At 26.6% G+C, this 16,336-nt stretch overlaps 2 protein-coding genes across 2 annotated transcripts in view; one reads left to right on the top strand and one right to left on the bottom strand.

Moving 5' to 3' along the window:
• The window catches only part of LOC112595977 (astakine-like), a 47,086-nt gene that overhangs the window by 26,080 nt on the left and 4,670 nt on the right, over positions 1 to 16,336 (top strand). The window lies entirely within an intron of this gene.
• On the bottom strand, positions 7,618 to 8,459 carry LOC112595976. Its single transcript, XM_025341402.1, has one exon. It carries the CDS (start codon positions 8,165 to 8,167, stop codon positions 7,709 to 7,711), a length of 459 nt encoding a protein of 152 aa, XP_025197187.1. The 5' UTR covers positions 8,168 to 8,459; the 3' UTR covers positions 7,618 to 7,708.

The raw sequence follows: 16,336 nt of genomic DNA, 5'->3' as shown, positions 1-16,336 counted from the left end.
TATCATTACAATTAAAGAAAGAGTCTCAACTCCGATAACCCAAAAGTATTTGTGTGACTCAATTCAATACTTGGAACTAAATTCAATGTTTTTCATGATATCATGGTAACGAAATCGTTGCATTTTCCGAGACGGTGTGATAATTGACTGCTCGATTCGCGTTAGACTTGTTTTAAATTAATGTTGAAAATAGTTTTGATATACAATATATGTGTAACGATCATGTTTAAAAATACAATCAATAGTGGTATATTGTACATGATTTAACAATTTTGTTAGATATCATGTGTATAATATTATGATATATTTAATATATTATATTTTATCGTATCGCGGTATAATTGATAAGCTGATGATTTCGTATAATCAAATGAACGTCAAGATTTGTGCGTTTATTTTTTGCTATTTTTACTATCATTGAGATTGTTTTGATAGTAGTGTTATTAAAAATGGTTAAATGGTGCAAAATTCACTTTTTATAAGCGAATTTATAAATAGCTAATTATATGGTGTATTTAAACTAATTTTCTTGCAAGTCGTTGTTACATATCTTTTCACAATATATGACCAATACAATTGTTATTCTTTTACTCATAGTTCACATCGTCTGTCTACTCAATGGTATTATATATTTTGTACTGCAGATTGCATACCTATTTAAATTCAAATCTATTAAACAATAGAAATAATGTTAGAAATTTGAAACTTAAATAATATTTTGCTAGTTTAACGAAACTTAAACAGTTTGGTATTTTAGTGAAAAGTTGCTAAGAGTAAATTTGTTTAAAAATCACCAATTTATTAATAAAATACTATCTCACGAATAATTAATATGCGTCGTGTTTAAAATTAACAGTAATTACAATATTATTGTATTAAGCAAAATAAAGAGTGATTCACCATTTATACTCATTACTCATTCCCTCATTTTTCTGTAATTAAAAATTCTCAAAATTAGAACTTTAATTAATTTATTATTAAACGAAAAAATAAAGCTGGGTATGCTTGATGGTTCACACTGTATATATTTAACATTTATATATTATGAGCAGTGCTGTAGTTATCATAATTTTTGTTTAATTACTTATTTATGAGGTCAGCGATGCAACTAAGCTGAGACATCAAAAAGAAAATAATGTTTATTTTTGGATATTGAAGTAGTGATTAATTGACAATACATAAAAACTAAATCAATGAAGCAAATAGCGAAACTGCAGAATTTAAAAGTTTATAAGAAAACCGTTAATACGTGTAAAACGAAAAGTGTATCGGTAGCTGTATGATTTTTAAAAATTTATTGAAAGTGTTTATATAAAGTGATTTTATGCTTACAAAATAATTTCGTTTTTGATATCTATTCTCATTAAGAAAGCATACAATATAAAATAAAAATATATATGTTAATAAATTATCACAAAAACGGTAATACACGTTTGTGAAAATTATTATTAACACTAATATTTTTGATTTCCGGTTTACAATTAAAAACTTATTAAAGTATACAATTAGGTAATACAAAACTTAAATATAATTAAGATTGTGCAATCAAAGATATTTGAGATTTGGTTTTTTTATCTGGTTTAGAAAATTTTCATTATTTTTCTAGATCTAGATAAAATGAATTTAATGTAACAAATGTATAATTGTAATATATATATATATATATATAGGTCGTTGAATTATAGAAGATTTATAATTGGTGTTAGCTATAAAGGGTAGTCTAATTACATACATTTCCTAACCGAGAGGCTATACATATTGTACACTCGTTGATGGTTTTCAATAAACATAATATTTGGCTCATTAGCTTCAATATCGCTAAATTTCTGAAGATTTGGATATCAGCTTCAAAATATTTTTTCTGAAGATATTTTGGTCTTTAACTTTAAGAGGTAGCTTACAATGCCAATGGCAAACATCCAAGAGTTTGAAGTCATGGTAAATATCACGCTGCTTCGCGCATAGGTAGATGACATGTAAGTATGCAGTTGTTGTTGTAGTGATATAGTATAATTTATAATATTTAATTCAAAAGTTAAACGAACGCACTTTGTTCATGCGGAAATCGCAATAGCGTATTATTATTATTATGCTGTTTTCGACATTAATCAATGCTGATAGCAAAAATCCGACATTGTAATGATCGTTAATGGTAGACGGTATAATAACTACGATATTATTCAGCTCTATTCAATTTTCGCAATAATAGAATAACAACAAAAATGTTATATGTTCATTTAAATTTACGTGAATTCGTTTCCATCGGATCGAAGGTTAAACAATAAAGATTAAAACGTATAAATTAAAATGTAAAAACTAGAGAAGTGATTTCGACGAGCCATAAACGATGTACGTATTACCAGAGTTTCGTGTATATCAATATATAGTATCGAATTTAAATGTATCTAACAAAATATTAAGTTTATATTTAATGTTTATTATACGATTATTATGTTACAAAATTGTATATACTGACATAGAATATCTATTTACTATGGAATTTTTCTAGAAATTCATTTTCTATACTATAAAAGGATTATTCTATATTATGAAACAAAATACCTACTCAGTTTTTAAACCAGCATACAACTTTTTCATTCGCTGCTCAAAATTTAAAAGTTAAATCGAAGTGGTTATGATGTTTAATAGTTTGAAAGCTTCATTAAATAGACAAAATTATATATACGGGATAATACCACAAATCTAAGAATAATTTATAGTAAATATAGGCTTAGTAGTCGATATATAAATTATATTGTAGACAGTTTATTTTTTAAAAATCAATTCATCATGATCAACATAATTAAATACAATCAAAAAAAGCTATTCTTGATTTATTTAAATTATACGATAATGCATTTTAACTCTATTAAACATTGAGAATCTTACGATCATAAAAATGTATTTCAAAACTTTTCAAATGTTCAAAATACATCATAAGCTAGTACTGCACAAATGTTCGCATTAAAATTTTTTTTTTCATTATAAAAAATCGTTAACATTTTTTTTAAATAAAATGATTTGATTGTTTTAAATATGATTAATTAAATCAATTATTTTAAAACATTTTTATATCATAATATGCTCCAATGTTTTACAATGTTAATAAATTATAAAACATAATTGCCAACCTTATATATATAAATTATAATATTTAACTATTTCGATAAATTTTTAAAATCTAGATTTCAATCAGTGTTAGAAATTAGTACCAGATATAATTTATTATATTTTTCACATTAGCATGGGCTAATATAATATTTTGGCTCTAATTGTGTCTAATCGTCATTAATATTTTCCTACGAGAGTTTACCATTATTGTTTAGCATGTTCGCGATAGCAATATTAATATACAGGTTTTGTCCAAACTTTTGTCCAACTTATTCATCGGCGGAGAGCCGTATTTTAAGTAATTTAGATATAACGCGCGAGACCTTGTGAAGCAAGTCGTCATTGTCGGTTTTCATACAATATTTATATTATTGTCGCATAATATTATTATTTGTGTTACTCATCGCGTCGCAATAATAAACAACAATATGTAGCGTTTCTGCAGCCAAAAGAACGTTAGGTTAGATATTATAATAACATAATATAGTCGCTCGTTTTACGCGTGAGTGTAGGTGGGAAAATTAATGAGACGCGTAACTTATACTCGGGAGAAATTCGCATAATAATATACGTATAGTCATGGGCTTTACCTACACCTACAGAAAATTTTGTTTTTCGGCACAACTCTCGGGGACAACACCACCGGACAATGGATACATTCAATTCGAACTACTGTATATTAATATAATATACGTTTATTATATATTATATTATGCATTATATAGACCGGCTGAGACGGCGTATTTTATTCCACCCACACGTCCATTATACACACACACCGTGTATATATAATATATATAAATATAATATTATGACATTATCGTCAGCACTTATATAGTATACATAATATATGTGACGTGCTCGGTCTACCTTAGGGGTATCTACAACCGCGCGCACATCATCATAATATTATTATAGTATTATACGCTGCTACTGCATAGCCGCCTGCACTGCTGTTGCCCCCGCAGTGGTTATGTAAATCGTCAAGGATGAGACATACTCAGAGACTTGACACGGAATTATACAGTGATTCACTAAGTATGCTCAACCCCATTTTTCATTTAATAATTAATGTATTCAAATAATTTGAATTATTACAACAAATCATAGTTATTATGATTTTTTGTATTTTTAAATACTGTTTTAAACCATATTTTTAAATAATTGCGATTTTTAGATTAATTAAGGAGATTCATGTGGCTATACTACCTTTTATTATTCTAACAAGAACCATTTTATCACTGTAAATGATTTAGTAAATATTTGTTTTAAAACTTTAATGTACCCAATTCAAAATTCGAAGGAGTGATTTTTAATTCTTTAAATATTTATAATAATGATAAAATTCCTTAAAAATTGTTTTAATAAAATATAGAATAGATTTAAAGATTTAATATTGGATTTAACGTTTATTTTACTTGAAACATTTTTAAAAATAGATAATTATTAATAAGAACGATTTTTAATAAACTATAGTTCTCTAATTTCCATACTTATTATTATAAGCCTATTATTTAGTATACTAAGTTAAATATGTTAAAACTACTCTCTTAAATGTTGATGTTGAGAGGTAAATTATTTTATTGATAATATGTATTTAAAGATAGAAAAAAAACTTGAGTTATAAGTTGTTGACAAATTAGAATATTTTAAACAGGTTTCTAGTAAAATTATGTGGTTGTGGCATACACATTTTAGTGGGTTAATGAAATTACCCGTATAATTTGTAGATATAATTGTTTTTTTTATTTGCTGTTTGATCAATTAGACATGACATATTATATACACGCGGGTCGTGAATAGGTAATTTATTTTAATATAAATATTATATAATGTTATAGATAGATTTTACAGGTAGAACTGACCAACTTAATTAATTTATCAATACTTAATTATTTGTTTGTATTTAATATAGATTTTATTAAATTAGTATTATTATAACTTAACTATTTTTTTAAATTTTTTTAAAGAAAAATCTACAATCTATAACACTTGAGTATAATAAGTAAATGTGATACAGATAAGTTGAATACAAATTTTAGAAAAAATAGATTATAATATCCTTAATAACGTTTATACATAATACGTGCAATTTTTGAGGAAAGCAGCCATTCATTTGTAATACTTTCAATTTGCTATTTTATTTTATTTTCAATTTTTTTTTTTATTTATTTAATTAATATTGGGTGCTAACAGATCACGACACTATTTCCGTTTTAACTATCTCGGGGAGGTTACCGGGGATTGTAGGATTGACAAGATTTCTGACAAGAGGATTGGTATGAGATAAAGCACGGGCATGGAAACGTTTATAATAATATGATTTAGCTTCTTCGTAAACTCAAGGTATTTTGAAGTCTGTATGTATAGTGGAGTTAGAGACATAAAAAGGAGAATTTAATAATTTGCGAAGTGCAATGTTTTGGAATGATTGGATTTTGTTAATGTTGGTTTTCTTGCGTTTCCCCAGAGCTAGGTCATATGTCCAAGTAGGTTTTAGTAGTGATTTATAAATAAGTAGTTTAGTATTGATGTGAGTCTATTTATTATTGTTAATAAGGTTTTTTAGAAGGCGTAGGAATAGGTTTAGATTTTTTTCTTTTGGACTTAATATGCTGGGAATCGGACATTTCGGCACGGCTGTTTCGGCACGGCAGTTTCGGCACGGCTGTTTCGGCGCGAAGATATATCGGCGCTGGAAATTTCGGCGCGAGGAAATTTCGGCGCGTCGTTTTTTTTTTAAATTAACTATTACTATCACTATTATGAAAAATAATCTTAATAAAATTGTCAATAGTATAATCCTACCAAATATAGCTGTTATCGTATAACGTAAAAACCGATTATATAGGTAAGATAAAGGTGTAGATTATTAACCCACATAAAATCTAAAAATACAAAACAAATAATAATATATCATTATTTGAATATTACAATACATTTTAAAAATACAAAATAAATAAATAGTATATTAATAATTCATCATTATTCCAATATTATAATACATTTTAAAAATACAAATAAATAATATAATAATAAGAGTTTGGTATAGTTTATAATACATGATTACATGGTTAAAATATAAATTATGATAGCGATTCCCTTTAAACAGTCGAAAAAAAAAAGGAATTCATAATACTTTAAAAATGTTAATAATATATACAATTGAAATTTATTTTAAAGAAATATTAAAATAAATAAATAGCATATTAATAATTCATCATTATTCCAATATTATAATACATTTTAAAAATACAAAATAAATAATATAATAATAAAGTTTTATATGTTTAGTAATACATGATTACATGGTTAAAATATAAATTATGATAGCAATTCCCTTTAAATAGCCAAAAAAAAAAAAGAATTAATAATACTTTAAAAATGTTAATAATATACAATTTAAATTTATTTTAAAGAAATATTATGAGCGATTTCCTTTAAATAATCCATACAATTTCTTATATTATATTCACTAACTATTTTATGTAATCGATGATTTAGGTCGGTATATTTTTTTAATTTTTTAGGGGGACTCCCTCCAGCAGTTAGTTGCGTCATAAAAACATCGTGGCCTGTTTGAACCCTTCTTAGGCAATTTATAAATGTCCAAATTGTTGGGCCACACACTCCCATTTCAATATTCAACCTCCTATTTGCTGCCTCGGCATGATTATTTGTCCTATTTTCTGAATTTAAGACTCTATCATATAAATTCCAAATTTCTGGAGGGAAACGCGCATTTTTTCTTCCCCGACCATTACGGTTAATTCGACCTATATAATTATCTTCAAACCATTCTAATAAATTATTTAATTCCTCATCAAGATGTTGAGCTAATAAATCAACTGCAAAATCAAGATCTTCTATTTTTACAAATGCTAATGAAATTATCATTTTAACTGATATAGAAAAATCAGCGTCATTGTTATATCGAGTTGTGAGATTTAATGCACCAACTTGCTTTTTAAAATTTTTCGACAAATGAAATAAACAACCATATATTTTAACATTGGGAAATGCTTTTTTTATTGATTTTATGGCCGCTTGTTCAAAATCGCATGAAATTGATTTAGGATTTATAGCCGGTCTTAAATTTTTCAACATTAAAAACATATGATCATATGTTACTGATTGTTTATCGGGGAGTAAAATATAAACCATAGGCAGTATACCATGTAAATATTCAGCTAATATTACATATACTTGACTAAATAATGGAGGTGCAACTTTAAATGTACCATCCATGTACCAAACGCTCGAATTTTCCAAAATATCAAGGCTCTTAGATCGAGAAAAAATTAATATTCTATTAGAACCTGGACCACTATCACTTTGTAAAAATATTTCCTCATTACCGTTTGATGGAGAATACATAGTATACGCGGGTGGGATGTCTAGTGTAGTTAGGTCGACTGGATTATGTGGTGCCATTTGGATTTCTTGACGTTTTCGCCGAATCGTTTTTTTTAAAGTTGAATTATTTGGCAAAGTGGCCTGAATTCAAACAACAAAGAATATCTTTTTAAATAATTTATTAAAAATATATATATGTATAATATAATATTTTTTTTTTAATTAGCTTTTATATGCTAAACTACATTATCGTTCCTAAAATTAAATTAACGGGCCTAGTAAAAACAAAAAGCTGTCTGAAATTTGTACTTACTTTAGCTGCTTCGGATAAAGGTCCAACACATTCGTTTATTACAACTGATGTAGGCTCCATTGTTTGAAGTGCACGTGTCTTAATTTTTGTAATTGCAGCCTCTACTTCTATTTTAGCCGCTTCAGAATCATGAGTGTGGTCGTTAATTTTTTTTTGTATAATATAATCATCGATTCCTGTATGAATTCGACAATTACACATATCTTTATTGCGACACCTCCAAAATCGCTTTGTACGGTTAAAATTAAATTTGTCGAAAATATACATGAAACCGTCTTGTACAAAAATTTCACGTCCGCGGTTCGATAATAAATTAGACATTTTAACAAGTATAAATTTTTGTGCAGCAATGATGACAGGTCCAGAACTGATTGCTTTACAGTTCATACACTACGCGTATACATAATCGTCACTTTATATCTTAACTGCTGTGGGTTAATAACCTATACTTTTATCTTACCTATATAGACATATAGTTGGTTCTTACGTTACACGATAACAGCTATATTTGGTAGGATTGCACTATTGACGATTTTATTAAGATAATTTTTCATAATAGTAATAGTTAATTTAAAAAATGCCGCGCCGAAATTTCCTCGCGCCGAAATTTTCAGTGCCGATATATCTTAGCGCCGAAACAGCCGTGCCGAAACGGCCAAGCCGAAATGGCCGAGCCGAAATGTCCTAGACCCAATATGCTGGGTCTAGGTCAGCCTTTTATCAAGGTCCAGGCCATTATTCGAAGCACTGGGAATTAAAGTGATATAAATAAAGACATCAGGGCATGGGGCGAGTCTAAAGGTGAACGTCGAATATATAAATTTGGATTTATTTATTTTAAATTTCAAGTCGGTATAACTTAACTAGAAAAATTAAAATTGACAGTTTGGTTTGTTGTATATACTTACATCATGTTCAATAAAAATACCGTATAAATAAATATAAAATTTATATATTTTACGTGGACTTTACAATGTATAGTATTATATTTAATATATTTTTATAGTACACTTAATGGCTACTATCCTTTTGTGGAATTTTTAATATTAATTTCATGTTTTATATATTTTTGCCGTTATGGATACGCCGGTAAAAAAAAAGTTTTCCGGCGTTATTTCATCTTATTGGTCATTTCTTCGTTTTATCTTATATTATGTACCACATTGAAATTGGAATTAATAATTACATATTATTTGTGATATTTTTTTATTTTTTTATTGATTCTACTCGGTTGTTGATTAATGCTTTAATGTTACCTTTAAATGATGCGTTTGTAATAATAACAATATTATAACAATACAAATTTGTGAAACGTAATTTATTTTGGCGTGTGGGAATTGGGCTCTAGTAGATGGTTACAAATTGTAATAGCGAAAAAAATAATTGGCATTTTAACATTTTCTAAGTACACATAGAAAAATCATCACGATAAAAATGTATTTACTAATATTGTCTTGTGATAATATATATATATTTATATATTATAATCAACAATAAAAACTTGTTTAAAAATATGAAAAATTAAAAACAGAAAAAAATACTGTGTATACAATAATATATATTATTAATTTTTTTTTTTATATATTAAATATAATTTTTAGTTTAAGATAGTTGTTAATAACTAGTGTTACATTAAATATTATTTAAATTATTATAATTTATGGTACCTTAATAATTACAGTATCTCGATATGTCCGATAAACGCACATATTATTATATTATATAATTAGTGTTAATAATGAACATCGATTAATCGTTAGCGGTGTTCACACAAAGGTTGTAGCAATACTATTCTTAGGTAATAAATGTATATAAAGCTATGAAATGTTCACCTAATGTTGTATAATTGGTTTATAAACTTTTTTGGTCTAAAAAGGTGCTGTCACAGCACAGTGTATGGACAATGGACATGTTATAATGTTATGCTATAATATAGCATGCCTACAGATTACAGGACGAAGCATTAAACATGTTTTTTTATTGTGCTCTCCGTATATTTTGAGATTTTGAAAAAAATTATCAATAGCTTAAATAATTTTTAATATTATATTTTTACAATTTTTTTGTTAAGTAATAAATAAATGTGCATTTATTAAACAATAATATATAACTAAAAAATAATAAATAATTTATTTATCTCTCCTCTATATACATAAATTTAGTTTTTTTTTTTTTTTGGCAATGAGTACTTACTTATGTATAAATTACAAATAGAAAATATAATTAATTGATACAACGACAAAACAAATTTACTTTATATTATGATATTTCAAATAAATTCACATTTTTAACAATTTTATTGTTTTATTATTATTGATATTGTTGTTTTTTGTTTTTAAATATTTTTTAATAATTTAATTTAGACAATGTTGCAGTAAATCGGTCCTAAATAATTAATATATTTCTGACTTATACCCTTTTTTGCATAATTTATCTTAATATTATGTTTTAAGTTCTAACATGTTATTATACGTAAATACATTTTAACTAGAATTATGTTTTAATATAAAATATATTGTATATTTTTTATATTTATTCATTTATAATTTTATTTAGCAGAAACGACTTAGTATAATTAAAGCTATAAAAAATAAAAAATAAAAAAATATATTGTTTAACTATTAATATTTATAAATCCATTATTCTTATAAAAAACATTTTTTTTTTTTTTTTTTATATAAAAATCACAACAAACTTTGATTGAGTATATTAGTGTAGGTAGATGATTTAATTGGATCGCCCTGTATGTTGCATTTAAAGGACTGTAAAGTCCGTGCAGGTCTGTGAAATACGACCGCAGTCGCTCGTTGGGGTCCCAAACGGCCCACAACTATCGTGTAATATATTATATGGGTTATGTACGCGAAGTCTGACTTTCTAGAAGTAGAGTCGAGTTCATGCGCTCTTATTTTACATTATTTACCGTCAGAAATCAGCTGTATTATAATTACAAAGCCGTCGGGAAACTCTGACAACCATATAATAGATTTCGGGCAGCAATATTTAGGTAAACTTGTAAGTTTAACATTATAGTTTATAGTAAAAACCTATCTATTTAATCATTTTTAGATCATAAATCGTTACTGTGTTTTTAGTGTTCACTGTTTAGAATAATATTTATCCGAAATTAATGATTTATAATTTTTAAAATCGACGAAAAATGAAAAAAGTGTTTTTTTTTTTTTAAATATTAAATTAAACTACTTAGTTAAGAAAACGATGACGAAACATTTACATAGCGTCTAAAAAGTATCTTTATCTAATAAGTAATTAGAGCTAGGCGTTAGTTAAAAGTTAATTTATTAGTATTTCATAACAAATTAAAATACATTCTTAGAGAATAAAATAAAACATAAAACAAATTTTGATTTTTACTATAAAATATGTAAATTTAATATCAAGCATATTGAAATTTTTTAGCCAATTATTTAAATAAAATGTTAAGAAAAATATTTTGTTAGATTAAAAGCAACATTTTTCTAAGTAATATATTGACCTTATAGTTTTTGCATGAGAACTAGTTATACCTTGTAAGTATTAAAAATAATGTTACAAAAGCAATCATACTTTTAAATTCCCAAATGCCCAAAAATGCTTATACATTTTTAAAGCTCGAGTTATAAAAATTAAATAATTATAATTTATAAGTTTCATTAAATCTATAAAACCATAAAATATTTATTTTTCACTAAGCAAGTAAATTAAATCGTATATATATATATATATATATATATATGTTGAAATTAATAATAGAAGTACTATAGTAGAGTGCCATGGAGTAATAAAACATGGGCATATATAATAACTAAATATTTTTTCAAAAAACAAATTTTTTCGTTCAAAATATTTTATGGAACCAATATTGCAGAAAAACAACAACAAAATAATCCAAAATACTATTTACATATGTTTCGTTTTCGAAACATATTTTCATCCGGTATAGTTCATTATATACTCGTATTTGTATATTATTGATAAATCTTTTATTAGCTTCAGGCTGATACAAAATAATAGGTATGCTCGATATTTTTCAAATATTTACTTACATAAAAATGTAATACGTTGGTATTATGTTATTATTAAAAGGTTATATTCGTACTGTCATCATAATATTAAAATAAAGATATGCGTTTTGTTGAATTTCAATTTAAATATTAACATAAATTATTATGTTATTAAAAAAAAGAAAATTTTAATACTCGGCTTAGTTTTATATTAACGATACGATTGTTTCAATTCTACATTCGTATTAATTTGCATGTACGGGATTAAAATGATGGACTTTCGAAACTGTACTCGAAGATAAAGCGAAAACAGAACTTGCTAAACATATGCACATTAGGTATTACACGGACAGTGTGTAAAATGGATAAAGTAGAAAGTCCTGCATTTTGTGGACATTTCGTAACGACCCTCATATAAATGTCTAGTTAAATGTGTACATACTATTATACCCGAGTTGATGTATATAATAGTGCAATATCCATAAAAGTATAGTAAGTGTACAGTTAAACGGGTGGAGATGCATTAGTTATTACAGTGACAGCATGATCAGCATTTTATCGTAACTGGCGCATACATTTCTATATTAATTAACATAATTAAAAGAATTGTATCCGTAACATAAATTATATTATTTTATGTGTGTCGCGAAACAACTAACTATCACAAAACGATGAACATCGTTGCATGGATAATGGGTTGAATGTTTATAATATATGTATATATATTATTACAAATATAATCGTGTTGAAAGTGTTTTCTGGTGAAGAATGAATACAAATTGATTGTTGATACTTCTATCTGTCATCAAAAAATGACAGTGATATTGAATTTCAATCGTTTTATCTCACCCGTTTCAATATACACGTGTCACGCCATATACATATTTTACCATCTATCGAGAATATTACATACCTTCGTACAAATAATTTGTTTGTCATATTATTATTTACATTGTTTGATAAATCCGACACAATCAGTATTTTTCAGAATTATTAATGCAAGATTAGATTTTTATAAGCTTTATTTTATCACCTTTCAGTACCTAAACACATTTTATTGAAATTGTGGCTCTATTCATCACTACGTGCAATGCTGGAAGCATTGTTTTGAGCTGCTGTTGTAAAAATGTTTTAGATGCTCTTACCCCGTAGGCATATAGGTATAAATAAATTGTGATTTTCTCACCAAATCTTAACACGTTTAATATTATGTTTTTCTTATCATTAATTAATTGACGTGATTAATTAATTAGTATTTTTATATTTATATCTTATCCTCAACACATATAATAATTGTGCAACTTGGTGTGCTCCAAATTAAGAAATAAAAATGTATTAATCTCAATCATAAATCATAGTTTATCGATTATTTTGTTTGACAAATACAATATATTATTATCAAAAATAAAAAATGTATATGAATAACTATAAATATTATGACATTTTTTTATTCGTTATAACAGATATGACATGTACGTAAACATCGCTCTTTTTTTCCTTTTTTATTCAAAATAATGGTCTTAGTTAAGCCACTGTTATAATATGTTTATAATATCATATGCATAATACACATAGTATTGGTTGTCATCAACGAGTTGTCGAGGTTTCGTCATTTGTTCTCAACTTTTATATGGTTTATTATGTCGGATTGATATGGCTTATTATATTGGATCACATTGTGATGTGCCGTTATTCAAGTGAAATCGCAATAAACATTATGTGCAGGGCACGGCACGTACAAGGAACAACATGCTTTTGGCAAAGCATCGTTTTAAATCAATGTTTAGTATAAGGGGCGTATAGTTATTCATTTGGGCAAATTATCCAAAATTTTCGTGGGTAGTTCTATAATTTGGACGAGAAATTGATTGATCGTTCAGGTGTATTTTAATTTTAAAATTATTTAAGTATTATAAACACATTATTTGTATTCTAAAAATAGTTTTTTGAATAAACTCTATTCTTTCGCTTATCTATGTGCTACGTAACATATTTGGATTTAATAAAACAATTTTTTTATTGTTGCATACTTAATATTAAAGTGAATCATTAATCTATTAAAATGAATCTTAAATTCGAAAATAATTTGAATTTTATTTGTTGTTTTCTAAGATATGTTTAAAATATTTTACGGCACATTATATCAAAACTATAACGAAATTAAAAAAATTGTATCCAAGAAATATTATTAGCTATACCTAATAGTTAAAATTAACTGAGAGATCTAACCTCTAAAAATGGGAACTTTATTGGACATATTAGGTTTCTATATAAATTTTAGCTAAACGACTTATTATATAAAATCGCCCAAACGACACACATCACTTCGCACAGCCAATATATGGTTTTAAGAATTTTGTCCAAATTAAAACCGGCCAGTATAGCTAGTGTCGAGGAACATGCACTAAACGTCGTCTTTTAATGAATGTATGAGTACTCTCCTTAAGGACAATAACCGATTAAAACTATTGGTACTACGCTGCACGATAAATTATTGTTTTCCGTTTGTACATAGGTTAGGTTATACATATTACATACACCTCGCAGGTTGCATCAGACATCGTTTATTATATTAACAATACTCGACAGTTGACGATGACGGGGAAACTACTAGATCGAGAATGTTAAACTGGGTTCACAGCTATGGCGTCCATAATTTTATATTCAAATATTGAACTAGGCCCATTTCTAGAAATTTCTTGATAGATCGTGGTTAGTGAATGATACTACGCTTACAACACTTACATCGACTAATCAAAATACGATACAAAGAACACTGCACGATAGATGGGGTCCTCGTAAAAATCTGGATACAAGTGATAATGTAACTATGAAACCTGGCTTAACATGCATGATGGTTTAAAATGTCGGTTTTCTTCGGACTGACTGACGATAGAAATTATAGCGGTAATCCACTCGCGAATATATCGTAACTGTAACGTGTACCATGATCAACGGATTTATACCGTGATTTAGATGATCGTCGACCGAAATGAATTAATTATGTTACTAGCGTGCGTTAGCGGTCAACTACAATATTCTTCACTGGGCGCTCTTCTAAAAGAAAACGGTGATAGCTATCATTCGATTTTCATCACGTTTGACGGTGCTTGTCACCCAATCCTTAAAATTATGTTTTTAGAACCAACGATCTCTTTTTTTGCATCCGTCGTTGCATTAAGTTCTCCGTAATTCTTGTCGTTTTTGTGCTGTCCAGTGGAATGAAATCTTGAGAAAACCAAATATCTATAGAATTCTAGTAGGGTATTTACCATTGATAAAATTGTGGGTATATCACATACAAAGATACATTTTTTACTTAAATGTTATAATTTTGAAGATAATTAAGGTTAGTTTTTAATTTTTTTCTAAGAATAAATGTATTTTATATTTTTGGTAGAATTAAATTTGGCTTATAAAAATTGAGAACTTAAACAATAATTGGAGCCTTTTTAAAATACATTTTATATCTTGGTTTGTGTGGAAATTTTTGTGATAATTTTGTTATTGTATTGTATTGTATTTTTTTTTTTTTAAATTAAATATAATATTAATATATAAGGCACCGACGAATCATGTAACGATGGAAAGTAAAGCGTTATGGTCTAAAATATGATAGCTTCACAATATAATATGTTGACCTTTGTTTAGAGGAGAGTAGTAGAGATAGAATAAGACCCGGGTGAGAGAATTTTGAGTACGTTTTTGAAAATTTGTTTAAATTATATACAACATTTTCAAATATTTTATTTATTATTATGTCAATACTCTTATATATCTATATAATGATATTTATACACTTAATAAATGCGGAATTTTACGTTTGTAATATATGCGAATATTATAATATACCTGTATAGTTTGTGTACAAAGCGTACAGAAAAAGTATCGATGACCATATAAAACTGTGTCATATTGTAAATATGTCGAAACACTCAGATTTTTGCATTATAACTTTAATCTATGTTTTTATCTAGACGTACTATTAGTGATATTTTACATAGAAAAATTACAAACAGATAATTTAAAAAAAAGATACCTCTCTCTCTCTCTCTCACACACACTCTCTCTATAAAAAAAAAAGAAGAAAATTAAAAAAAAAATATAAAACCAAAATATGTATTCACGTAGTGGTTGTTAAGTCCATATTATATATTCTTACATCAAAGTACTGTATCAACAGTGACCTTTAACTTCGTTACAATATGTAGGACGTAGGTATATTATAATCACCGTATTTGCGGTCATTGCCCTTTGTTAACTATGTTATTATTGGTCTATAAATATCCACAATTTAATCTGAACATACTATTGTTCATATAGTCAACTTTTAATTCTTAATTTTTGTGTATAATATAAAACTCGAGACTTTCTATCCGTGCTGTACTGCACATTGTCGTTTCGTGTCAACACATAAGATACAAGAAGTGAATTTTTAATTTTAAATAATTTAAGGACATTAAAAACTTAATTAATTTTACTAAGTTAACAGTTTTCACACTAAAATTAATCTCATACGCAAATAGTCAGTTAGAATTTCATAACTTTTTTT

This window comes from Melanaphis sacchari, unplaced genomic scaffold, assembly GCF_002803265.2.
Source record: "Melanaphis sacchari strain LSU unplaced genomic scaffold, SCAv2.0 Contig2_pilon_pilon, whole genome shotgun sequence".
NCBI classification, from domain to species: Eukaryota; Metazoa; Arthropoda; class Insecta; order Hemiptera; family Aphididae; genus Melanaphis; species Melanaphis sacchari.
This window is presented reverse-complemented; position numbering and strand designations above follow the sequence as displayed.